The sequence below is a fragment of the Phyllobates terribilis genome, unplaced genomic scaffold (genome assembly GCF_046119375.1).
Source record: "Phyllobates terribilis strain yellow unplaced genomic scaffold, ASM4611937v1 Scaffold_4__5_contigs__length_816908805, whole genome shotgun sequence".
In the NCBI taxonomy this organism is placed as follows: Eukaryota; Metazoa; Chordata; class Amphibia; order Anura; family Dendrobatidae; genus Phyllobates; species Phyllobates terribilis.
In genome coordinates, this window is record NW_027362764.1 from 710695970 (window position 1) to 710722555 (window position 26586).

A 26586-nucleotide genomic window follows, 5' to 3' on the forward strand; every position below is an offset into this window, starting at 1 on the left:
ATCCCCTGGCTTCTGCTCAATTTTTGGAGACGGACCAAAGAGTAGACCTCTACCTTTTCGACCCCTTTCGTCAGACTTGTCTTGCTCCCTGAAATATCTCTTCCGGAAAAATTTCCTCTTCCGGAACGATCTCTTAAAGGAGGGTAGAGGTACTGATGGAAACCCCCTCTTAGGGTCCCCAGCTTTCTCCAATAAGTCATCCATGGTCTGACCAAAGAGGTATTCTCCTTCGCACGGGATTGTGCACAGTCTGGATTTAGTCTGTAAATCCCCTGGCCAGCATTTAATCCATAAGGCTCGCCGAGCCGCATTTGACAGTGCTGCTGATTTTGCTGCCAACCTTACAGAGTCCACAGATGCATCCGCAAGAAAAGCTGCCGCCCCCTGAACCAGTGGAAGGGAAGAAATAATGTCTTTCCTAGAAGTCCCATCCTTCAACTGACTGTCTAGCTGTTCAAGCCACACCATCAGGGCTCTGGATGTACAGGTAGCTGCTACTGTTGGTCTCCGTGCTCCCGCAGCTATCTCCCATACCCCTTTCAAGAAAGTATCAGCCCGTCTGTCTAGGGGGGTCTCTCAATGCACCCATATCATCGAACGGGAGGGAAGTTATTTTCGCTGCTTTGGTAACAGCAACATCCAGCTTGGGTGCTTTTAACCAGGAGGAACACATAGCATCCTCAAATGGATATTTCCTTTTAAAGGATGGAGGAACACTACCCTTCTTGTCAGGTTTCCTCCACTCCTTATCAATGAGGTCTTTCACCTTTGAATTTACCGGAAAGACCCTTCTTTTCTTTAGCCCCAGACCACCAAACATAACATCCTCAGCTGATTTCTCTGCCCTCGTGTCCACTATCCCCATTGTAGATCGGACGGCTTTTACTAGGGCATCGACCTCCTTCAGGGGAAAGCACTGTCTATCTGGCTCACTGTCAGAGGAAGAGGAGGCGACCGACAGTTCAGAGTCTGAACCCGGCTGGGTTTCTTGAGGAATATGCCCAGACTCTGAACCCTGCAATGCTTTGCCTATTTCTTCCCTTATTAAAGTTCTTAGACCTATGGAAAAAATCTGGGGTTTCCTCCGACATCATTTTGCTAATACAATGCTGGCATAACCTCTTGCTATATGAATCAGGGAGTGGACAGCTGCATAAGGCACATTCTCTGTGCTTGGATTTCGAGGAACATTTCTTGCTCTAAAAGAAAGTTATAGATAGAAAGAAGGAGGAAATATTAGTAGAACTTTCACGAAGATTCCACTCACCCTACAGAGCCTTCGGTACCGTAGAAGCAGAGGAATCCAACATGCATGGCGAGAAATCACGCCGCACCGGACCGTCCTTCCTGCTCTTAGTGACAGCTCTTCTAGCTGAACGACCAGACCCTAGCCGGGAATGACGCTGCGCCACTAGTTGTGAGGGCTCCCCAGAGGGCTGCTCCTGCAGCAGATGTTGTTGCCTAGGTGACAGCTCTTGTGAAACTTCCATAACTTACAGTGTAAGAATGGGCTGGGAAGCACCTCTATGTTACCAGACCCTTTATATACTGGCCATACCGGTACCATGTGTGGGTGTGTGCTCTTTTTTATTTAATTTTTTACCCAGGAGGGGGTTACCTGCTCCTTGGTCTTCCTCCCCAGGTGGCCAGGTGGGTTCCAGGTGGGCTCCTCGCCGCCAGGACCTTGATCCCCCGGCGTTAAGCTGCTCGAGCGCAAAATTCAAACGAGCTCCGCCCCTTCCGGTGACGTCACAGGGACTTCCTGCCCGGCGCACCGGAAGTCACGTCAGTAGGTCGCGCCTGTCACGTGCCCCGCCGGCGCGACCTGGATCTCCTGCAAATTGTAGCGGGGGGAGGAAGCCCGCTAGCGGCCCCACACCTGGCGGACATCTACCTCCCCGTGAGGCGATGTCGCGCCCGCCGCAACGCTCATGGAGGCGCCCCACTGAGCCCTACCGTGGCGTCTCCAGAGGACCGGGACGGACCGGCTCCAACCACCTGCTGTGGCCCTCTCTGGGACAGGAGTCCATCTTCTGCAGGTAAGCCTGCGAGGTCTCCCATCATGGACAGGAAACCTAAACTGAGGCGGGAAGAGAGGGCCGCCCTTTTTAACCTGTAGGTTTCCTGTCCTTGATGGGCGGATCCTCTCTCTCACGTGGTGCTGTCATGGGAGACCGAATAAAAATTATGACGACATGGCGACTAGTATTGAGCGCAAGTGGTCGCTGCTTGAGTTTGCATCGGGTGCTCGGGTATGCACAGAGTATCGCGGGTGCTCAAGTGACATGCTCGAGTCTCCGCCCCATATGTTTTGCAGCTGTTATACAGCCAAAAAAACCTCGCAGGGATTGCCTGCCATGCACGAGCGATCCCCGCATGTTTTGTTTTGGGTGTCTAATAACCGTGAAACATACGGGGCGGGGACTCGAGCATGTCACTCGAGCACCCATGATACATGGTGCATACCCGAGCACCCGATGCAAGCTCATGTAGCGAGCACTTGCGCTCAAGACTAATGACAACTTATTCAATATGATGACCTAATGTTATCAAATTCTGTGTCGTACCTCTGGGTTCAAAATGTTCACTATACCCCTTGATAAAATCCTTGCGGGGTGTAGTTTCCAAAATTGAGTCACTTGTGGGGGGTTGCCACTGTTTAGGCACACAGGGGCTCTCCAAACGCAACGTGGTGTTCGCTAATTATTCAAGCAAATTTTACATTCAAAAAGTCTAATGGCGCTCCTTCCCTTACGAACCCTGCCGTGCGCCCAAACAGTGGTTTTCCTGCACATATGGGGTATCAGCGTGCTCAGGAGGAATTGCATAACAAAATTTGAAGTTCATTTTTTAATGATACCCTTGCGAAAATAAAAAAAATTGGGGTTTAAAGTAACACTTGTTTGTGAAAAAAAAATAATGTTCATTTTTTTCTTCCACATTCCAAAAATTCCTGTGAAGCAGATGAAGGGTTAATAAATTTCTTGAATGTGGTTTTGAGCACCTTGAGGGGTGCAGTTTTTAGAATGGTGTCACTTTTGGGTATTTTCTGTCATAAAGACCCCTCAAAGTCACTTCAAATGTGATGTGGTCCCTAAAAAAATGGCTTTGTAAATTTTGTTGCAAAAATGAGAAATCGCTGGTTAACTTTTAACCCTTATAGCTCCCTAACAAAAAAAATTTTGGTTCCAAAATTGTGCTGATGTAAAGTAGACATGTGGGAAATGTTATTTATTAACCATTTTGTGTGACATATCTCTCTGATTTAAGGGCATAAAAATTCAAAGTTTGAAAATTGTGAAGTTTTCAAAATTTTCACCAATTTTTTTTTTTTTTTCCACAAATAAACGCAAGTGATATCGAAGAAATTTTACCACAATCATAAAGTACAATATGTCATGAAAAAAATCTCAGAATCAGGATGATCCGTTGAAACGTTCCAGAGTAATTACCTCTAAGTGACAGTGGTCAGAATTGTAAAAATCGGCCTGGTCATTAACGTGCAAACCACCCTCGGGGGTAAATAAAATGTTCCTGTGCTGAGATAATCTTATAAATGTGCCCCTGCTGTGTACTGTGTAATGGCTGTGTCTGACTGATCATACCACAGCTCCTGGGCAGGGGAGGAGGCAAGAGAGTATACTGACAGGACAGGAGGGGATCACAGAGGATTCTTTTTGCTGCCTGTTTTTAAACACTTTTACCTCACTGAAAGAATCAGCTGTGATCCCGTGCTGTATTATCTGTATACTCTATTGCTCCCTCCCCTGCTCAGGAGCTGTGGTATGATCAGACCGTGTACCGTACATGGTCAGATACAGCCATTGATTAAAATTAACTTTTGTTTGTGGGAAAACCACTTTAAGTCTACCTTCAACCTTAAAAACTATAAAGATAAAAGTTCACAGGGACCCATGTAAAAATGGCAATTATAAGCATCAGAACTGCAGGGCTGTGGAGTCAGTAAGCCAAACCACGGACTCCCGGACTCCACAGCCCTGCCTCACTACTGAGCGTGTACATAAAGTGCAGCACAGATTCATCTCAACTAAAAGCCAAGATCAGGAACAGAACAGACATTTATAGGACATTTCACAACTTTCCCAAATTCTCCTGAAAACATTCACAGCACATCCTGCATTGTACTAATGACCCCTATTATATATTTTAGGAGTCTGAGTCTGTCCATTTTATACCGACTCCACAGCCCTGGCCACAAGTAGCAATAGTTAAAAAGGTATGGATAATAGTTTTATATACTTTATATCCAAGAAAGCACACAATACTGTTAAATAGCTTGAAGCCATTCCCAATACTTTGTTGGATCCGGCCAGGCTTTAGGAGAGGCTCTCGATTTGTCACAAGAAGCTCTTACCTGAGTTTTGGCTCCCATAGTTTCAAAGGTCTGTTATGCCCTTCCCTTTCTATTGTAAGCAAAACTGCGCAGTCTGACCAGTCGCCTGTTCTGCACCCTTTCCTGGTTCACAGTTGCATAGGATTGAAATCTTATGTCTTTTAGTGTGAATGCTTATGAGAGGGGACACCGAAAAAAAAATATTGCACATTTGTGGGTTGTAGTCTGTGCGCGTGTATACCTTTGTGAAGGACAAGGAGACGCAATACAAAGTATTCTAGTTATAAAAGTTTTATTTTAAACAAATTCCAAATACAGTAAAAAGGAGAATACTGAATCTTTTAGGAAAGTGCTACACAAGATATAGTAATATAATCTGTAGGAAAGATCTTCAAGGCAACACAGGAAAGTGGAACCCAAAATACAGCAACCCAGAAATACAGGCTAAGGAATAATAAAAATAAGAAAAAAAAAAAAAAAAAAAAAGTAAATTTCTTTAATGACTTCACATTTTGCAGCAATTGATAAGTGTAGTCTTTAAAACATTTTCATAGAAAACATAGAAAAAAAAAGTAGTAAAAATGGAAGATGCCAATAAACATCTGCACCAAACAGTGCGGATTAAAGTTTCCTTGCGGATTAGCACTAAGATATTCATATCAGTCTTACCCTTACGGAATAGCAGGGGACGCCGTATGTACAAAGTAACCCAGAGTGTCAAATTCCCAGACTGTTATACCAAGTTGTGCCAAAAGTTATCCATCCTTGAACCAGAAGTCTAGCTGTAGTCTACCCAAGGGTTCAACTGGGGACCAGAACATGTTTTAGGGCAGATGCCTAGAAATAGTAGAGGATTTGGTAGTCGCGGGTGGTCAACTACTAATCAACCAACTTACGCCAGGTTCCACTGTCAAGAAAATGATGCCGCGGAAAAACGACTGTCGAAAAGATCCACTCCGAATGTAATCCTCATAGTCTCATGGACCATAACTAATCTATCCTTGAATTGGCCTTCAAGCTAATTCCATAAGTGTGGGTACTAGGTGGGTCAGTCCTCCGCTGATCAAACATTACTGACCTATCCTTCGTATGAATATTCAAGAAAATACCCTTAAAGTTGGACCTTAGAAGACCATTAAAATCCGCAATTTTTCAATTTCCAATGACTCCTACTATGGACCACCATCCTAATCCGCCCATATTCTCTGCCCACCTGGCATATAAGGCACAGAAGACTGATGATTGTTACCCAATTTGTATAAAGATGATATGGGAGAATGAATGAGCTTGGGAAGGCTGCTCAGGAACAGTACAAAAATACTAGAGTGCATAGTTTCTTAGGCAAGCAGCCATCATGGATCTGGATGGAAAGGGACATTCTTCAGGCAAGGGTCAGAAGATGGTAATGGACAGAAGATGGTAATGGACAAATCCCACGAGCCAGGTATTCAATGCACCCCCATTTGATTGCTACAGGTGCCTAACTTTTTGGATTGTTGGGACAACAAAAAAGAAAAAACAACCCAAGCCTGCCTTCTGGTAGGCTACAATTTTGGCCAGCCGTGATTTATGCTGAAACCATACCATCAAAGCAAAAATGATAAAGGGTGTTGTAGATTAGTTATAGGATGCAGGTACCATCAAAGGGTCCCAAATCTAACACAACCCCCTTACTGTAATTATCATGGGATAAGACATTTTCTCTATTAGGACATGTTGGAAACAAAACCTTCATAAATAACTCCAAAAAGCTAAACAACCTCTAAAAAGGTGGATAAAAGATAAAGACGAATGAAGAAAAAAAAGCAGGAAGTCTGTCACCCAATTCCTGCAAAAATCTATTTCTATAGAAAATCCTACATGCCGATAGGCAACAGATACCTGCACGCCAAATACGGAAACTGTAAAGATATGCAAAGTAAAGAAACCCTCCTCAGCGCAGCAGAAAGATCACACACACCGCAAATCATAAAACTTCAGCTTCACTCACCATTCAGATGATGGTCTTTTAGCTTCAGAACACTGATAATACTGCGTTTTTAGAAATCCAGCAATTTCATCACCATTATCAAAAATATTTAGAAGAAAAAAAAATGTTATACAGTCATTTTGTCACATCAGGAGTAGTGATCAGGAGTTACAAGCATGTATCATATTCCAGAGCTGCATTCACAATTCTGCTTAAAAGGGTTGTCCGATCTAAATCGACAAGTCTACAGTCACTCTGTGTGACTGCAGACTTATGAATCCCCCCAGCGCAGGCACTGAGGATTCACCAGTTTCTGAGCCAGGAACGGCGGTGATGTATGCGATATGCATATTCCTGGGCAGAACTCGTCTAGTGGGCGCAGCCTCGCACCATACAAGTGCATAGCGCGAGGCTCGCCCACTAGATGGCTGCACCCATGGAGTATGCATATCACATAAATCACTTACGTTCCCAGCTCAGAAACCGGCGAATCCCCGCAGCGCACAGTGCCTGCGCTGGGGGGAACTCATGAGTCTGTAGTCACACAGAGAGACTGCAGACTTATCGGTTTGGACAGGACAACCCCTTTAAGCACAGCGGAAGTATTCCAGTGTCCCTTGTTGTGTGACAGTCTGGAGAAGCAGACTAGGAATTGTAGTCTACACCAGGCATTGTGCTGTACTCAATGTAAAAGTAGGCGAAGTAAAGATGTGTGACAACTAGTAACCCGCTGAATTATGAGCGCAGCTCTTGTCTGTGATACAAGCTCAAACTAACAATTTAAACAAGATGTAAAGCGATTCAGGTATTTTGATAAACTATATAAAAATTTATGAATACACCATAAGTGGTTATCTGGAGTCTCATCTCTTCAATCCTCTGCCAGACCAGCACATACTCTGCAGCGGTGTCTCCACCCCGGCGGTCTTTATTTAGAAGACCGCTGCAGCCAACCGTTGGCTTTAGCATTTTTTGTGAATAGAGCCGAGCCATGATGCCAGGAAAGGCAACCGACTGGCAGCTCGGGATCAGATGCCCATGTGCCGACTTCACTTGTATCATGACTCAGTTTTGGGAGGTGATGCCCGCAGCACGGCTGGTGAAAGCTATGGCCTTGGGTCGGTGTCCTGTAAGATTGGCGGACCACCAGAGAGCAAGGCTTATATCAGTGGAAGATGGAAAAGATGATTACTGCGTGTTTCTATTGTTTTAGAGTACTTTCTGCTTTCTATTCATTATTTTCAACCACTCTATAAAAAAAAATAAAATAAATAGTCAGTAAGGCTTAAGTAATTAAAAGTGGAAGAAACAGAGTACCAGAAGACAAGTGCAGCAACGTTATAAATGGAGACCTGAGTGCAGTAAAAGCTTTCCGGTAGGGCAGCACGCTCGGGAACTTTACAGCTTGCATAGTTGTCATATTATTAGCTCAGCGAAATGGCAGTATACATCAGCGATATCACCGCATAGACTTTCCTTTTATTAGAGTATCATCAGTTACATGGAAAAGGCCCAAACAAGACATACAAGCTTGACAAACAAAATAAATTAAAACAAGGGGGTTCATCTTTGGGGACGCTCATAAACCCCTATACCTGTGCTAGTGGCTGATCTTTGGACAATGTGAATGGCTTCTGATCATCTTTAGGGCATTGCCTGTGCTTATCAACACTTAAGAGGGATTGGAGAAAAGGAGTCTTATCTTTCCCCTAAAAAACAAAAACGCCACTCTTGTATCTGGTGCTGCAGCTCATTCCCATGCCGTCATTTGGGGCAGAGTGGCGCCGATTTGGGGATGAAGACGACTTTTTATAGTCTGCTGCAACCCTTTTTAAAGGGAAATTGTCACCGTGTTTTTGCTATGTAATGTGAGAGCAGTATAATGTAGAGACAGAGACCCTGATTCCAGGGATATATCACTTACTGAGCTGCTTGCTGTAGTTTTGATACGATCAGTTTTCTCTGCTGCAGATCTAGAAATGTGAACACTGAATAACTCCACCCACAGCACTGATTGGCAGAAAGGTGCCAATCAGTGGTGGGGGGCGTGGTTGGACTAGGAGGCACGAGACAGTTAGTCCTCTTGTCATAATCTCCTGCTGATACAACACTGGATTTTACTGAACCTACAACAGACAGCGCAATAAGACGCTGGAATCAGGGTCTCTGCCCCTACATCATGCTGCTCTCAGAGTATACAGCAAAAATCTTCTGACAAGATCCCCTTTAAGAGATCCAACCTTTTTCCTTTGCAGGAAGAAGTTATCATCAAATAAATCAAGTGTTAGGGTATAAAATGCCTGTCTTTGGTTGTGAACGTCTTCAGACCTATTACTTTCTGTATCATTGTCGTTCTCAGTATTTTGTGCATTTACTAACTATACAATACCACAAACATACAAAACCCCCAAAGCGATCGATTGCTTCTATTTGGAAAGGCCTCACTTATACAAATTGCTTAAATTTGATAGAAAAATAGATCAAGAAACCCTTTATGCTGCCGCCATATAGTAACCACACAAAAAAAATGTATTTAAGATGACAAAGACTGAAAATATAATGGAAGACTATAAATCCACCACGGTTTTCTGGCCGATATGGCAGTGAGAAACTCCCTCAGCTATGCAAAAAGACGCTTAAAATCAGCTTATAAGCCTCCCTTATGCCCATGGCTGTATTACCGATCTATGTTGTACGGATTATTATACGGCAGATCTGCCCATACTGTAACGAAAAAAGATTGGATCGCGTATTAGTGATATCTCCAAAAGTGGTGCCACACCAATAAGGTGCCATACTGAGAGTTTAAGGCGGTACAGCAGACCAGTCGGCATGCCATAGGCTCCTTTACCGGCTACGTGCACCTCGCCGTGTGCATGGGGACCTTTGTGCTGAAAGAGCGCACTCTTCTCCCTCACCTGGAAAGGCAGTAGTTGTTGGGCATTCATTAGGGATTTATTTTTTTGAGTTTATCATGCATTTTTTTCCCGCTCTACTGCTCCCGTACAAATCCATGTAACAAAGAAAAAAAAAATCCCCCTCCAAATCTTGTGCTGTAGGTTTTAGATGGCATACCACACTTGGCGTATTTAGCAGCAAAAATAATAAAAAAAAAATAGAAAAAGAGCAGATATTTAGGTGAAGAATCTGCCCCTTGTGAACATGGTGGCGCTAATAAAGGATTTATCCAACATATATATATATTTTTTTTTTAATTTTGGATAATTCCTTTAAGGCTCTGTTCACATAACGCAATCCATCACGCCACGTGCTGTGCAGCTGATACCACCGCCACTCGACAGCTCTAAAACAAAACCTCACAGTTTACCCACAACAGTAAAAAAATGCAAAAGTATAAATCCAGCCATGATTCCCGAGATAACTGATAGTACAGCAAACTAACAGGTCCAGGTATAAAAGGTGCAATCCCCGTTAAGTACAGAAGTAACATTTCCCAAGGCACGTGGCAGAAATTCGTTGAACGCACGATCACCCTTAGATCAGTATAGACGTTAAATAGGAATTTAAACCCCCCCACAAAAAAAGCTAATTTTACAGGTTCCGAAAATCTCTATAAAACTATCTGCACGCTGTGGAGAAGAAGCAGAACAAAAAAGGAACAAAGATTATAAAGTTTTCCTTGAAAGAACCAAAATGATTGTTGTATCAAGGCACGTGTAGGTAAGTATTCTCAGGAAAAGGAGTATCACTGATTTGGGGGCCGTCAACTGAAAACCAGGATATGCGCTCCCCCGTAAAAGCAGCCAAATTTCATTTTTTTCCTCCCTCTCCCAGTCCTTCTGGAGAGGAGTGGTAGTTGTCCCCTCAGTCACTGCTGTCATCGTCGTCGTCATCGGACATTTGATGAGACATTTGTGGGGAGCTGGAGAGAGAGTCTGATCGGCCGGGCAGACAGGCAGGCAAGTCTCCATTAGACAGACGTTCGTAGCAGAAATCGCATACCCGCACGGCTTTAGAAGATTGGTTCGGCAAAAGGAACTTTTTCTCAGAACAAGGTCCGCAAACAACAAATCCACATTTCCGGCAGTGGTGCCTCCGATTTACAGGGGTAAACTTCACTTTCTTGCAGCGCATACACGTGGGGGCTTCAGAATCGGGGATCCAGACGGCAGCATGTTCGTTATTTGGGGTCTTCCCGCTTTTTGAAATTAAATCATACACGCACTTATTGATGTGGTTCATCCATTCGGATTTTTCTGTCGCTGTGGCCGCGTAAACAGCAAATGATTTGGTGGGGGTTTTGATGAGCCACCCGTTCCGCAGATCTCCCTCGTCCTGGATGGAGTCAATGGTGACATTCTCCAGGGGGATTATGTGCTGCTTGTTGTACTTCTTCTTCTGGATAACGATATTTCCGTACACCAGAATGTCATTGAACAGGAAGAACTGCCTCGCTTTTGGTTTCTTTCTGCAGAGTTTCGTTAAGACGCCTTCTCCGATCAGAACCCGGCCATCGATGGCCAGGGGTTGACCGGCTGTGCCGAAGCAGCTTTCAACTACATTTATACGCCTTGCATTTGCTTCACTGTTTGCTAGACGATCAACCATCTTCTCCGCAGATCTAAAATGGGGGAAGAAAATAAAAATCTGTCAGTTTTTACAAAGAGCGTTCTTCAGCCACATTAACAGGCGGCAGGGTCCTCCAGAGTGAAGGAAGATGTCTGAAGAGGATATCGGAAACATAACCAACCCCACTCCCAATGAAATATTCTACTCTGACCTTTGTTTTAGGAAACCTAATGGATGAACATTGCTGTTAATGTGATTTTGGAGTACAGGGGTCACATACTTTAGTTTGGTTCAACTCTTACAAGCAAGCATTTCTCTGAAGCTGGACATAAGGCTGCATATTCTGCAATTTTCCTATGTTGCAGAGGCACGGTTGCTTCCGCTAGCAGAATGGGTGGGTGCACAGTTCTTGCCATCAGGGCAACCGTACCGCCAGCCCGAATTTGTAATCTTCAGAAGCACACCGCCATGCGGCAAGCAGGAAGCCAGGAGGCAGAGGAGCGGTGTGCTCCTGAAAACAGAACATGAAACAAGCCCTTTAACAGGATATGTCCATCTTGTACATCTACGGACAGGATCTATCGGAGGCCTGTCTTGCGCCGAAGCCACGGAAGAGGCAGCCGTTCATGTTTTTTCCATTAATTTCTCTATGAGCAGTAAAACCTGGTGAGCAACTAGGCTTGGCAAATCTGAGCTCGCATCTTTCCTGGGAGAAGACGGCTGTGTTAGGGCATTTGGACACGTTTTTTTCAGGTGGGTCAACTCAAACTCAACTAGAAAAAAAACTGCTCAACAAAATGCTAAAAAGAATGAACATATGCAATTCAACATCAAAACATACATATATAATGGAAGAAGAAGAAAAAATGGCAATGGAAAGGCAGCCGCAAACAGAACCAAGCCGCCAAAGAAAAAGCTTCAGGAACAACACAGCGGTGTCTAAAAATTGTTGTGTGCACACTATGCATTTTTGATGCGTTTTTTTCTGATCAGAAATGCACCAAAACCACTAGGTAATCCATGTGCCAGCTAATGCAATGACAATCCTGAAATGCAGTGCACATGATCAGGAATTCTCCTGGCAGGATTGTCATTGCGCTTAAATCTGCAGCGTTTTTTCACCCATTGACTTGAATTGAGTCGGTCAAATCCGCAGCAAAAACGCAGGTATAAATATATTTGCGGATTTGCTGCGGATGTTTGCTGCATATTTGACTGACTCACTCAAGTGAATGAGTCAAAAATGCCACAAAAACGCACAAAGAATGGTACCCGGGGAAGACTACTCCTCCCATCATCCGACCGTCGCTCCCGCTGATAACAGAGGAGCAGGCGCAGCTGAGGGGAGAAGTAGTCTCCTCAGCTGGCGTCTGGGCGCGGAGTTTAAAAAAAAAAAAAGAAAAAAAGTAAAATCCTATATTAAAATAAAAAACCCTTATTCTCACCTGTCCACCGTCCTCCCGATGTCCCACAGCAACCTGATCACCCGGCAATACACCGACAGGAGTTTGATCGCTGAGGATCAGCCGAGAGCTCCGGGACCTCACTTTACGGCACCGGTGCTATGTGGGAATTTTCCCACACAACACTGATGCAGCAAATGAGGTCACCGGGGCTGATCAGCTGATCTCCAGCTGATGAACTCAGCCAGCAGCACAGCGATGTACACTGACAGGAGTGATTACACTCCTGTCAGTGTATAGTGCTGTCTTCTACAGCTGATTGCTGATGTGGATGCTGTAGAAGTGACCCGGATCGCCGTGGCATACTGGGATTACGTCATGACGGCGGACAGGTGAGGGATATGGTTGTCTTTTATTTTATTACAGGAGACGAGGGATTCAGGGAATAGGCGTTAGGGGAGTATACAGTGTTTATTTTTAAATAAATTATTAAAACCGTGTGGAATTTTATTTCAATAAAAGACTTTATTCTGGCAGTGTTTTTATTGAAAAGGCGTCAAAAACCTTACTACGCGGTTAGTAATGGGAGCGTTTTATGGACGCCCTCCATTACTAAACTGGGCTTCATGTCAGCCGCCAATACAAGACTGACATGAACCCCAAGCTTATTACCCCACTCGCCAATGCTACACTGCAGTGGGAAGAGCGGGGGCTAAGCGCCAGAATTAGCGCATCTTATGGATGCACCATTTCTGGGACTGCTGAGAGTTGGTATTAGCTGCGGAGGGGGCTAGTATCCATGGCTCCTTCCCTGGCTATGAATATCAGCCAGCAGCTGTCTGCTTAGCCTTTTCTGGTTAGATTTTATATGGGGACCCTATGTCAATTTTTTTGGCGGGGTCCCCCTGTAATCTAGCCAGTAAACGCTAAGCAAACAGCTGTGGGCTGTTATTAATAGCTAGGGAACATTTTTGGCTAATGGTCTCTTCCCAGGCTACTAATATCAGCTCCCAGCTGTCTGCTTTCCCTCTGCTGGTTATGAAAAGGACGCGGGAGCCCACACCATTTTATTAATTTTAGCCCATGTTCCCACAATCCGGACGTAACAGCACTTTGGACGCAGCATATCTTTGCCGTGTCCAAAACACTCCATTCTATTGAATGCAGGTAAATCCACATGGTTCACTGAACCATGTGGATTTACCGCATTCAATACATTCTAGTGGTCAAATTTCTTTTGCGGAGACTAGCGACTTTACAAGAGAATTTGACATGCTGTGGTCCTGAAAGACGTGCCGCATGTCAGTTTCCGCGGGTTTTCTGCAGTCTCAGATGCACGCATAGAGGACATGGGATTTCTAGAAATAACATCCACTATGCTGTTACATCTAGACACTGTAGGTTTGACGCTGCATAAACACGCAGCATCAAACCTGCAGCGGCTCCTGATCGTGGCCACGTACCCCAAACTCACCCACAGCATGTCAATTTCTGTAGTGGAGTCGCTAGTCACCGCTGCAGATTTTGACTGATTGAAGTGTCATTATATGCGTTGGTTCCGCATGTATTGACAACAAAAGTGCGACATTAGAACACAGCGTTTTGGACGCAGCAAAAATACGCTGCATCCAAAGCTCTGCTGGTTGCTGATCGTGGGGACATAGCGGCTAATGAAACAGCTGAGAGCTGTTATTAATAGCCAGGGAACATGTTGGCTTAATGCCACCTTCCTAGGCTAAAAATAGCAGCTCTCAGCTGCCCCAGAAATGACATGAGTGGGAATGCTAATGAGATTGTGTTTATGGGATTAGCTGACACCTAGCTCTTTTGTTTAGTGATGACAATGTGTCAATCAGACCCTTTCATTACTAAAACTAATTAAAGTAAAGAGTTAAATAAACACATGCACAGAGTAAAGCACTTTATCTGAAATACAACAGACATTCTTTACTCATTTAAATAAACCAATATACTCACCCCAGTTCTGACGGTAATACAAGGGTTAAAGCGATGTCCCACTTTTTTTCCAAATCTCTTTATTTAGCTCCAAAAAGCATTCATTGATGTACAAAAATAGCCATGACCGCTTGGTATCTGTTGATGACAACAGTGGCTGTCATGACAGTGCGCTGCTGAAAACCAGCCAGTGCCTGAGATTCATAGGAGACCGTGATTTGTGCTATATTCTGCAATATTATGGTATTGCAGAATGTAGCATAAGGCTATGTGCCCACGATCCGGAGTTGCTGCGGGTTTGACGCTGCAGACTTATGCAGCACCAAACTTGCAGCGACCAGATGTTACAGCATAGAGGATGGGATTTGTAGAAATCCCATGTACACTATGCATCTGTGGCACACCCGCGGAAACTGACATGCGGCGCGTTTTTCCAGACCGTAGCATGCCAATTTCTCTTGTGGGTCCGCAGACAGCCTTTCTCCATAGACCTAACCTCTATGAGGAAAGTCTACATGTCAAAAAAAAGAAAGAATATGGTGCCGATCATTTTATGCAAATTCCGCTGTGTTGGGACTGCAGCAGGCTCCGGACAGTGCGCACATACCCTAAGTCAGGGGTCATCAAACTAAGACCCGCGGGCCACATGCGGCCCGCGGAGGATTTTTATCCGGCCCGCCGGGCTGTGGGCAGAGGGGAGCGGTGTCAGCGCCCGCCCTTCTCCCTGGTTTCTCAGAGCCCCGGCAGCCGGATACTTACCTCTCCCCGTGCCTCTGCAGATCCGCTGTCTTCCTGGTCTGCGCTCCCTGTGACGTCTCAGGTCAGAGGGTGCGGTGACGTCTTTACACCGCGCCCTCCCCTGAGCCGTCACAGGCAGTGCAGAGCGGGAAAACGCCGGAGACGCTGGAGTACAGACCTGAGCAGCGGCAGCAGGCAAGGAGGGAGGTGAGTATTTTTTTTTTTTTTTTTAATGTATGGAGGCATGGGACATAATATTAGGGGTGACATCCTGCATGTGGCATTATATGGGGGGGGGGGGGGGGTGTGACATCCTGAATGGGGCATTATAAGGGGGGGTGACATCCAGCATGGGGCATTATATGGGGGGGGGGTGACATCCAGCATGGGGCATTATAAGGGGGAGTGATATCCTGCATGGGTCATTATATGGGGGTGATGACATCCTGAATGGGGCATTATATGGGGGGGTGACATCCTGAATGGGGCATTATATGGGGGGGGGGGGGTGACATCCTGAATGGGGCATTATAAAGACAGGGGAGTGATATCCTGCATGGGTCATTATATGGGGGGGTGACATCCAGCATGGGGCATTATATGGGGGGGGTGACATCCTGAATGGGGCATTATAAAGACGGGGGAGTGATATCCTGAATGGGTCATTATATGGGGGAGGGGTGACATCCTGCATGGGGCATTATATGGGGGGGGGGCGTGACATCCAGCATGGGGCATTATAAAGACAGGGGAGTGATATCCTGCATGGGTCATTATATGGGGGGGGGGGGGGGGGGTGACATCCTGAATGGGGCATTATAAAGACAGGGGAGTGATATCTTGCACGGGGCATTATATGGTGGGAGAAAGGGAAATCCTGCATGGGGCATAATAAGGGGGGGGGGGGGGGGACAGCCTGCATAGGGCATTATAAGGGGGAATCCGCCTGCCTATTGGGGACATTTACTTGCCTATTGTGGATATTTACCTGCCTATTGGGGACCTATGCTGCCTATTTGGGACATTTACCTGCCTATTGGGGACCTATGTTGACTATTGGGAACATTTACCTGCCTATTGGGGACCTATGTTGCCTATTGGGAACATTTACCTGCCTATTGGGAACCTATGCTGCCTATTGGGGACATTTACCTGCCTATTGGGGACATTTACCTGCCTATTGGGGACCTATGCTGCCTATTGGGGACATTTACCTGCCTATTGGGGACATTTACCTGCCCATTGAGGACCTATGCTGCCTATTGGGGATATTTACCTGCCTATTGAGGACCTATGCTGCCTATTGGGGACATTTACCTGCCTATTGAGGACCTATGCTGCCTATTGGGTACAGTTACCTACCTATTGAAATACCGGTTGATTTAACTTTACTTGTTCTTCATTTTAAATATTGTATTTGTTCCTGTATTGTTTTTTTTTACTACAAAATAAGATATGTGCAGTGTGCATAGGAATTTGTTCATAGTTTTTTTTAAAAACTATATTCCGGCCCTCCAATGGTCTGAGGGACTGTGAACTGGCCCCCTGTTTAAAAAGTTTGAGGACCCCTGCCCTAAGTGATCAGACAACTGAAGGTTCAAATCCCCAAATCTGGCCCCCGACATCAAAACCACCACTCCTATGCAGGGCCCATTATTCTGCATGGGGGACTATGTGGGGCCCATTATACTGCATACTGGTTGGCCCACGACTTTGTCCAAGTTTTTCATTTTGCCACTGCATGTTTAATTTTGACATCCCTGCCCTAATAGAATATAAAATATAATATATTATATAATCTAATCTAATATTTTTTTTTCCTGGAGAATTATATTGTCAGATCAAATTTACTGCATAATGAATGCTGTAAAAACAAAACCCCAAAAATTTGCGTATTTTCCAGTACATCACATGGTAAAATGAACTGCGTCACTCAAACCTACAACTCATCCCGCCCTTTAAAGGCTGTGTTGCCTGAAAAATAAAAAAAAAGTTACGGGGAATTGCCATGTTGAGAAATGGTTAAAATAAACACAGTGGATACTGATACTGGATGCAAATCCCATGAACGAAACCCAGAAACTCACAAAACACCGGGGAAAACTTTAATAAAACTCTGAACTAGTGATGTGGGAATGTTCTATTAAATGGCATCCGCTGAACCGCATGGCGGCCCATCTAATATGGACCTGCAGACGGACACGCTGCTCCTTCTAGTGGCTTAGGGTAACAAGCGATCCTATACATTTCCAGAAAGAACAAAGGAATGGCCCAAGTTCTAATTAAAGACACTGCAGAATTGTTACGTTGAGGTGAAGAAGTAATTACTAAAATACAAGCAGCCCCACCACCACCTCGTGTAGCACCCAGGACAGTTTCCCTATAGACTACACAACGATGTGTCTTGCAACATGAAGACTGCAACATTACATTTAAAAAGGGAATCTTTTGGGAGGTTTGCACCAAATAATATAAGAGCAGCATGATGAAGGGGCACAGACCCTGATTCCAGCGATGTATCACTTGCTGGGCTGCTTGCTGCAGTTTTGATAAAATCAGTTTTTCCTGCTGCAGAGCTCTGTATAACCCCGCCCACACCACTGATAGAAATCTGCCTATGTACACTGTGCATAGGCAGAAAGCTGTTAATCAGTGGTGGGGGCGGGGTTACACAGAGCTAATGAATATGGAGGAATACATGGCAGCAGGTTTATCAGGTCCTCTAGTGATAATCTCCTGCTGATAAAAATGATTTTATCAAAACTATAGCCAGCTGCCTAGTAAGAGACGCATTGCTGGAATCAGGGTCTCTGCCCCTTCATCATGCTGCTCTCAGATTAGGTGGAAAAAAAACTTTTGTCTGTTCTCCGAATTTTTTTTTACATTGAGTTGCACACAGAATATAACAGTGGTTGTACTCTCCTTTGCGGAGATATTAGCAATCAAAGTAGTGGCACATCAGGAGACATGTTTAGTACAGTCTATGTGGGTGTTTTTCAATGGGAGTGTGCACTTCTTCTTGTATCAGATGCTACCTAATAACACCCACTTGGACTTAAATGTATGTTCCCATCTCCAACATCCTATCCCAATGTATAGTAGGTGTAATAATAAAAATATTAGCAAATACCTTTAATTAGATATGTAGTATAGTTATTCTGATTAGCTATGTCACTTACCCTATGCTATGCGCAGGGCATTGCAGTAGCTTAGGTATCCATAGTTACAACTACTCATATAGTGATAGTTAGTTAGTGGTCACAACCATGGATACTTAAGCTACTGCAATGCCCAGCACAAGGGTTAAGTGACATACCTAATCAGAAGAACTATACTACATTTCTAATTGGAGGTATTTGCTAATATTACTACACTCGCTACATATTGGAATAGGATCTTGGCGATGGGAATACCACTTTAACAAAAGTGAAGTCATTATGTGTCAATACTTTGCTAATGTTTCTGCAAAGGAGAGGCAAAATTAAAAAAAAAATGACTGTGTTCAGTTCAACATGTAAGTTTGGTGAAGGGTTCTCTTTAAGGGGAATGACTGCTCAGCTGTCTCTGAGGTCCCATAGAGAATGAATGGGGCGGCGGTGAGCGTGCTCTGTTCTGTAGGGTGGTCTGGGAATTAGTGGGGGTCCCAGAGGTCAGATATTTCCACTGTCCTCCTATTGACAGTTTCCATAACATTTATATGTTTCATTAAATACAGAATTAAGATGAGTGAAAAAAAAAAAGTGACTGTGCATTTACGCTACTGATGGCAGCGGTAAGGGCAGAGATTTACATCGGTATTTCTTCTGAGCCGATCAGGCGTCCACCGTCCCGGACCCCACATGTGCATCCGGCACCTAAACCAGCAAAAATGCGGCCCGTGGTGACGAGAAAGCCGCGTTCACGCTCCACTGGTAAGATGTCGTCACACAAGTGACGCCAGAAAGGAACAATTTCTACTTAGTAAAACACATTTCGTAACAGTCGGCTGAACCCACTAATTTAGGCAGGACCAGACAATGACTTTCAGGAGGCGCATGTTGAATTTAGACACATGTAAGCCTATATTTCAAACACACTTGGTCAAAGGACAGTGAGTTCATAAGTATTCCCAGCATAATGGCCCATTTAGATTGGCCGATGTAGGCCCGTTGGTGAGCATCAATGACTATATACAGGTCGATCAGTGCTTATTTAGTGGCCTATATTCACCAGCCAATGATAACTGATACAAGTTGATCGTACGCTGTCCCCACCAAAAATATAATATATACATTTTTATGCCGGCATGAATCTGATCAACTCAAACTAGTAATTTCCTCATTCTTTCTGTATTCTCCAGCATGTTTCCATGGGTTAATAATAGCAAAAAGGCATGTTCAAATTAGCTGGAACCAATAAAAATTGCATGGTCAGAACCGCACACCTTAGATGGGCAGCACGGTGGCTCAGTGGTTAGCAGTCCTGGGTAGGGATGAACATGGAAATTCGGGTTAAGGTACCAAACTCGATCTTTAGTCCAAAGTTCAGTTCAGGTACCAGAACTGTACTCGAACCAGAACCCAAACCTCACTGAAAACAATGGAGACCCGAATTTTGGATCTGAAAAAAAATTCTCTCTCTCTCTGCAACGGACTTCCGGGAGAAATCTGTATTCGGCGTTTAGCACCAGACACCAACAGTCCGGTACAAACCACAATCTTTTAAGTTCGGGTTCGCTCATCTCTAGTGCCCACCAAGGATATGAGTCCTTGGGTGGGCTCATATCCCACCAAGGACAACATCTGCAAGGAGTTTGTATGTTCTCCCCGTGTCTGCGTGAGTTTCCTCCGGGTTCTCCGGTTCCTCCCACATTCCAAAGACATACTGATAGAGAATGTAGATTGTGAGCCCCAATGGGGACAGTGATGATGATGTCTGTAAAGCGCTGTGGAATTAGCTGTATAAGTGAGTAAAATAAATAAAGTAAATGGCTGTTGGCTGAACAATGCTTCGGCTGATCTCAGACCTTTCTCTCCCGTACACAAGGACGCTCATTCGGCCGAGTGCTCCTGTGTTCTCTATGAGAGAGCAGCGGACTGACATGTTCGGCAGTAGCCAAACCAGTCGATATCAGCAGGTGCAGGAGACAGTCTAATGTGAATGGAGGTCTTAGGCTACATTCACACGTTCAGTATTTGGTCAGTATTTGACATCAGTATTTGCAACCAAAACCAGGAGTGGGTGATAAATGCAGTAGTGGTGACGTGTTTCTATTATACTTTTCCTCTGATTGTTCCACTTGTGATTTTAGCTTACAAATACTGAATGTGTGACCTTAGCCTTAAACTGAATTTCCCCTGGCCAACCATGGCTACTAAATGACCACTTATCTAAGCCGACCAGCGGCCAATTTACTGGCCTGTTGGGACAGGACAATCGTACTTGTATGTGCACAAATCAATTGATCATTGTCAAGAACCAGTGATTTTTAAGCAAGTCTAAAAATCATTTCACCTAACGAATGAGCGCTCGGCTCGATTATTGGGTGACTGACAGCCAGTTTAGACACCCCAAAAATCAAGAAATGACTGTATGCAAAACAATTTAATCACCTGCGGGGAGGGCCAGTCCGATGGGCATCGCTGGTCTTGGTCCGGCACCTCCCTTCTTTCTACGCTGTCATTCTTATGTGCTTAGTGTGGATGATGCGTCCCTCCGTCAGACACAGTGTCCCTGGCATCGCACTCCTGCGCAGGCATACGTCTCTACCCTGACGAGGGCAGAGTACAGAACTGCAGTGTACAGGCGCCGGAGGCTCCTTGACCTTTCCTGGCACCTGCACACTGCAGTACTTTGCTCTGCCCTCGTCAGGGCAGAGCCGTATGCCTGCGCAGGAGCGCGATGCCGGGGAGACTGTGTGGATGAAGTAGGAAGTGTCATCCACACAAAGCAGCAGAGGAGGAGGATGGCATCACAAGAAGAAGGGAGGCGTCGGACTAAGACCAGCAATGCCCATTGGACCGGACCTCCCCCCATAGGGACAGGCTTCCCATGCCTCTACATTACTCCTGGATGTGCTTATACTTGTCTACTACCTTGTTGGATGATACCTCCAACCTACTAACTGTGGGATCCTTCTATTTACTTCTCCTTTTTAGTAATGGGCTTTTACTGACTGTTTTAAAAAATTTAAATAAGTAGTGTTTTCATTTGCATCTATACTTCGTATTTCATGATTGGATTGCTTTAGATTGAAGTATTGCATTTAATAGGCCCTCCTACTTCGTTGGAATATTTTGAAAGACAAGTAGCAGCGATCAGCCGTCATAAATATCTTAGGCTATAAAAAAACAAAACAAATCATTTCGATGTTGGGGGAGCAGGAGAAAAGCTCGGTGAGCAGCAGACGGGGAGCCGGACCGCGCACACCTCTCAGCTGCTTCTGCACAAACATATCACATTAGACAGCAGTGACAGATGGAGACGTGGAGGAGCCAGCGCTGACATACTGCATGTAATCATTCACCAGACGTGACCCTTATAAGCTCATCTATAAAACTGTATTAGGTTATCTAAAGCTAGAAGCAAACCTGCAGCAATAAAAGTGACATTACCCGGCTGACACGGCTCGCTGGTCCCGGGGCTAAGTGCAACGTGTAGAGAGCAATAGAGGAAACCAGTCAGACAATATTGCCTTAAATTTAGCAAGAGTGCAGGTAAACTGATGCCGTGGTGTAATGCACGGCAGGAAGAAAGCCGAAAAATTAATAAACTACCTACTGGGAGCTGCGACATAGCGGGTTCTCTGGTGGGCACAATGGTACAGGATTTCCGTTGTGGACTTATTGCTTGCACTGATCTGTTCAGTTCTTGTGGCTGCCACCTTTCCAGGTCCACATCTTATTATTTACTGGCCCGACAGTCTGCTGACCCAAAATAACAGCCTGATAGGAATAGGTGAGCCTGTTAGTTCAGGTCAGGAGACCTAAGGTCGGGAACAACATTGCGGAGGCATCATGGACTGAATAATATAGCAGCTATAAGTATTAATTTGGCCTAAAGGTCACCACATACCTTAGATGAGCGGCGGCTGACCATCTGATGTGTATGGGGATGTCCTGACTGTCCCGACAGATTATGTCAAAGAACAGAATGATCGGCCATTGGGATTGCAACAGTTGATCCTTCTGTTTTCTTCTCTCTCCCTGATGAAAACAGGTGAACACTCAATCGAGCCGAGCACTTTACCAGTGGGCACTACAGACGTAGCCCCCCCCGTGAACGTGCCACCACAGTGGGCACTACAGACGTAGCCCCCCCCCCGTGAACGTGCCACCACAGTGGGCACTACAGACGTAGCCCACCCCCCCCCCCGTGAAAGAGCCACCTCAGTGGGCACTACAGACGTAGCCCCCCCCCCCCCCCGTGAACGAGCCACCACAGTGGGCACTACAGACGTAGCCCCCCCCCCCCCGTGAACGTGCCACCACAGTGGGCACTACAGACGTAGCCCCCCCCCCCCCGTGAACGTGCCACCACAGTGGGCACTACAGACGTAGCCCCCCCCCCCCCCCCCCGTGAACGTGCCACCACAGTGGGCACTACAGATGTAGCCCCCCCGAGAACGTGCCAGTGTGCAGTGGGCACTACAGACGTAGTTCCCGAGAACGTGCCAGTGTGCAGTGGGCACTATAGACGTAGTTCCCGAGAAGGTGCCAGTGTACAGTGGGCACTATAGACGTAGTTCCCGAGAAGGTGCCAGTGTACAGTGGGCACTATAGACGTAGTTCCAGAGAAGGTGCCAGTGTACAGTGGGCACTATAGACGTAGTTCCCGAGAACGTGCCAGTGTAGTGGGCACTATAGACGTAGCCCCCATGAACGTGCCAGTGTAGTGGGCACTATAGACGTAGCCCCCATGAACGTGCCACTGTAGTGGGCACTATAGACGTAGCCCCCATGAACGTGCCACTGTAGTGGGCACTATAGATGTAGCCCCCATGAACGTGCCACTGTAGTGGGCACTATAGATGTAGCCCCCATGAACATGCCACTGTAGTGGGCACTATAGATGTAGCCCCCATGAACATGCCACTGTAGTGGGCACTATAGATGTAGCCCCCATGAACATGCCACTGTAGTGGGCACTATAGATGTAGCCCCCATGAACATGCCACTGTAGTGGGCACTATAGATGTAGCCCCCATGAACATGCCACTGTAGTGGGCACTATAGATGTAGCCCCCATGAACATGCCACTGCAGTGGGCACTATAGATGTAGCCCCCATGAACATGCCACTGTAGTGGGCACTATAGATGTAGCCCCCATGAACATGCCACTGTAGTGGGCACTATAGATGTAGCCCCCATGAACATGCCACTGTAGTGGGCACTATAGATGTAGCCCCCATGAACATACCATTTCAGTGGGTACAATGGCATGTTCTATTGCACGCTGTATTATGGAGAGCTTTTGGGTACATAATTGTGACCCTCAGGGACCAAGCCCAAGCTATGACAGATTACTACCCAGGTTGTGTTCACACAGTTTCCCTCATTAGTTTTTAGAGCTAAAAACCCAGACTTTTGTTTGGACAGTTTTTATTTTAAAAACTGAAAGAAAAAAAACCCACTCAGTTTGAACCTACCCTAAGGGCATGTGCCCACGTCTTTAAAATGCCTTTCCAGGCGAAACGGTTTTACTAAAAAGTCAGTGGGTTTTTTTTCGCCCGGGAACGTCTTCGCTGATGATTTTGCCGTCCTTTTTTGCAGCGCCGCTGCCAGTGTCTTTTTCCTATGATTTCAACCATAAAAGAGCTAGAGGCCTCCACATGACGCCGCCTGAAGAAAGAGGTTACTTCTTTTAGACACTTTGCAGTGAGTGGATAACATTTGTAAAAATCACATCCACTTTTTTTTCCCAACAAATTTGGATGGTGACTCCGCAGCATATCCACCCAGTGTGAACAACGACATGGGATAGAGTCACAACCTACAGCTCTGATGCAGTTATTTGTGCCAGGAGTAGATACAAAAAGGAAGGAAAAGTAAAGAGGAAAGACTGATTCTTCTGAGTTTTGTTTCCACTTCCGTCTTTGGCTCAAAGAAATGCATAATAAAAACAGCGTATGTAATGCTATATGAACGGTGCGTGCGAGGAGGCGGCCGCAATAAACTGCAGTCAGCTCCTGACAGTTACACACCTGTTGTGGTGTCTCTCTGCAGTCGACCGTGACAAGGTCTAGCAATAACTAAGGGTTGGATTTTTATTTCCTTATGTGGCTGCAAAACAAAAATGTGCAGAAAAATGTCACAAATCCAGATGCATCTGCTCACACCGGAGGGAGATCCGGAGCCGACCGGGAAGCCCGAACTAGAGCCGAGGAGCTCCAGGACACGGCCCGTCCTTTTCAGCCGGACAGTCTCAGGATTTGTGACTTTTGGTGCTAAAAAGTTGCCATAGCTGGTCAAGGACAAAAATAAAGAGCATTTTGTTTTTGCCAAATTCATGAACAGCGCGCATTATTTGATGCAAAAAACATCAACAAATATCACAAGACAAAAAAAGGAAAGGTGACTTTAATACATCGCATATGATTAATCGGGTCTGTGGGGAGACCAGAGTTGTCCAATGCAGCCCCCCCGCCGGCTTCTCCTTGCCCAACTCCAGGTGATTGACAGCTCCTTCTCATGTCTACATAGAGATCTGTCAACCAGCCGGAGCAGTGAGTGTCACCAAGGTGTCAGACTGGTCAGGTCTTCCCCCTACATTCCCCCTGACTCTTCCATCTGCTTTCTCTGGAGTGACCCATATGTGGCCGCCATCCTGTCCCCGGGCTCAGATTCTTGCTGCTCATTATTTGGGCAGGATGAATGTAGTGACAAGTTCTCTTTACAGCTTGTAATCATCTGAGGGTGGGGGTTAATAATTTCCTCTATAATCAGCCACTGTGACTTATCCGGCTTCCACATAGGGGGTGAGCGGTGCCAATGATGTAACAACCCCGTATACGGGCCGAGATGCATGTATGATCAGTGGGAGCAGCACATCTATCCTGTCCATTATTATAGGCCACAGACGCGCCTTGGCCGGTATAGGGGGGGGGGGGGTCTTCTCCCCATCACTCACCTCCGACGCGGATATAAGCGGCACTGGAAAACCCCTCCTGCAGGGAGGTGGTCAGTATATGACACAGGGGCCACCGTAATGTGATATCCGGGGATCCCAATGTGGGATCACTCGCTGCCCGGGAGTGCAGGGGGACCGGACACACTCTGCTGTCTCCATCCACTTCCATGGGGGGCTCTGAGAACAGAGGAGAAGCCGGGAGCTCCCATAGAGGAGAATGGGGAGAGGGGGCCCCCCCACATAACATACAGGGGGCCCCCCGAGTAACATGTCCTGAGGACACCCTATAAGTAACAAGGGACAATAATAAGGCAGTCGCTTCCCAATCATTTCCCAGAGTAACACCGAACACAAATAACAACAGACGCTGCCGGATAACAATAATACAAGTGCACGGCGTTATTGGAAGGCGGACGATCGGCATCAAGCGACAATCGGCCGATATTCCAGCAGTCCAGAGAAGTTGTGACCCAGAAGACGTCACGATAACATGGCCACCCAAGAGCTGAAAGTTGCAGCGCCCGCAGCGGGCGGCACACGGCGCCTCTTCCTGCCTCCACAACTTACCCGAGGCTGCGCCCAGACGCTCCGGTGACCACCGCTAGGATCCCGCGGATTTCAGGGCAGCGTCTCCTGCACCGGGGAGAGACGCGGAGAGCCCGGATTACACACCGCAGACTAGGACTCCCGGGAGCGGCCACTCCTCTGGTCACGTGTGCCCGCGCCCCGCCCACAGCTCAGCGGGAAGAGCGGTGACCCGGCCCCGCCCCCTTACTGTGCAGCCACCAATGCGCAGCCGCGGAGCCCGGGCCGCCGTCCTGTCAGACTGTGACCGCACCGTGCGCACAGGGGGCGGCGGACTGGCGGGAGGGCGGTTAGGTAATAAAGTCCGAGCAGGCGGTGCCATAGTGGGGGCGGTGATGGGGGCAGTGACACTCTGCCGTCACACCCAGGGCTGCAGCTGCTCCTGGAGGAGTCTACGGGGCAGAGTTAAGCACATGACACAATTATCACACCCGAAAGTGACAACAGACCACTGAAAATATACAAAACCCAGAAAAGACCCCCAAAGGGACAGAACAGCCACCCTGGCAACCAGCTGAACTCCAAGGGTCCCGTGCTGGTTGTGCCCCCCAAATAGCACCATAAAAACCACAACCCACACCCCCGACTGCTGCATTGATCTCACAACACGACAAGAACTCCTCATTAGTTTTTTACAAAGTTTTTCAAAAGTAGTAAAATGTGTAAAAAAAACCTATACAAGTTTGTTCTGGATGTAATTGTACCGAGCCGGAGACGTTTGTATCTTACAAGGATCCCACTGTGCGGAATAAACCAGGTCATAGTCTCAGTGCACTTTGACGTGACGATTGACGCTATTTAACCATTTTCTACTATCGGTGAATTACATAGTGCGAGTGCTGCTCAACAACGGCCATTCACCCCCATAACTGGATGCCAAAAGGTTACCATACCAGCCAGGGGTCTGCTGCCCATGGCGGGGTGTCATAGGAAGACATCAATT

The 26586-nt window shown here is 46.2% G+C and overlaps 1 protein-coding gene across 2 annotated transcripts; it reads right to left on the reverse strand.

The window, feature by feature from the left end:
• Positions 1–4629: 4629 nt before the first annotated feature.
• Positions 4630–25803, reverse strand: PLEKHF2 (pleckstrin homology and FYVE domain containing 2). Of its 2 annotated transcripts, none has more exons than XM_073679651.1 (2): positions 25626–25803; positions 4630–10905 (listed from the first exon to the last, which is right to left on the reverse strand). In XM_073679651.1, the coding sequence occupies exon 2, from the start codon at positions 10890–10892 to the stop codon at positions 10149–10151; it is 744 nt and encodes a 247-aa protein (XP_073535752.1). In that variant the 5' UTR covers positions 10893–10905; positions 25626–25803; the 3' UTR covers positions 4630–10148. The 2 variants fall into 2 exon arrangements, with proteins under 2 accessions (XP_073535752.1, XP_073535753.1); XM_073679652.1 differs by lacking the exon at positions 25626–25803 and adding an exon at positions 20542–20726.
• Between the last annotated feature and the right edge of the window lie 783 nt (positions 25804–26586).

Coding starts and splice junctions, on each gene's coding strand:
- PLEKHF2 (XM_073679651.1), bottom strand. CDS start 10,892: ATGGTTGATCGTCTAGCAAACAGTGAAGCAAATGCAAGGCGTATAAAT.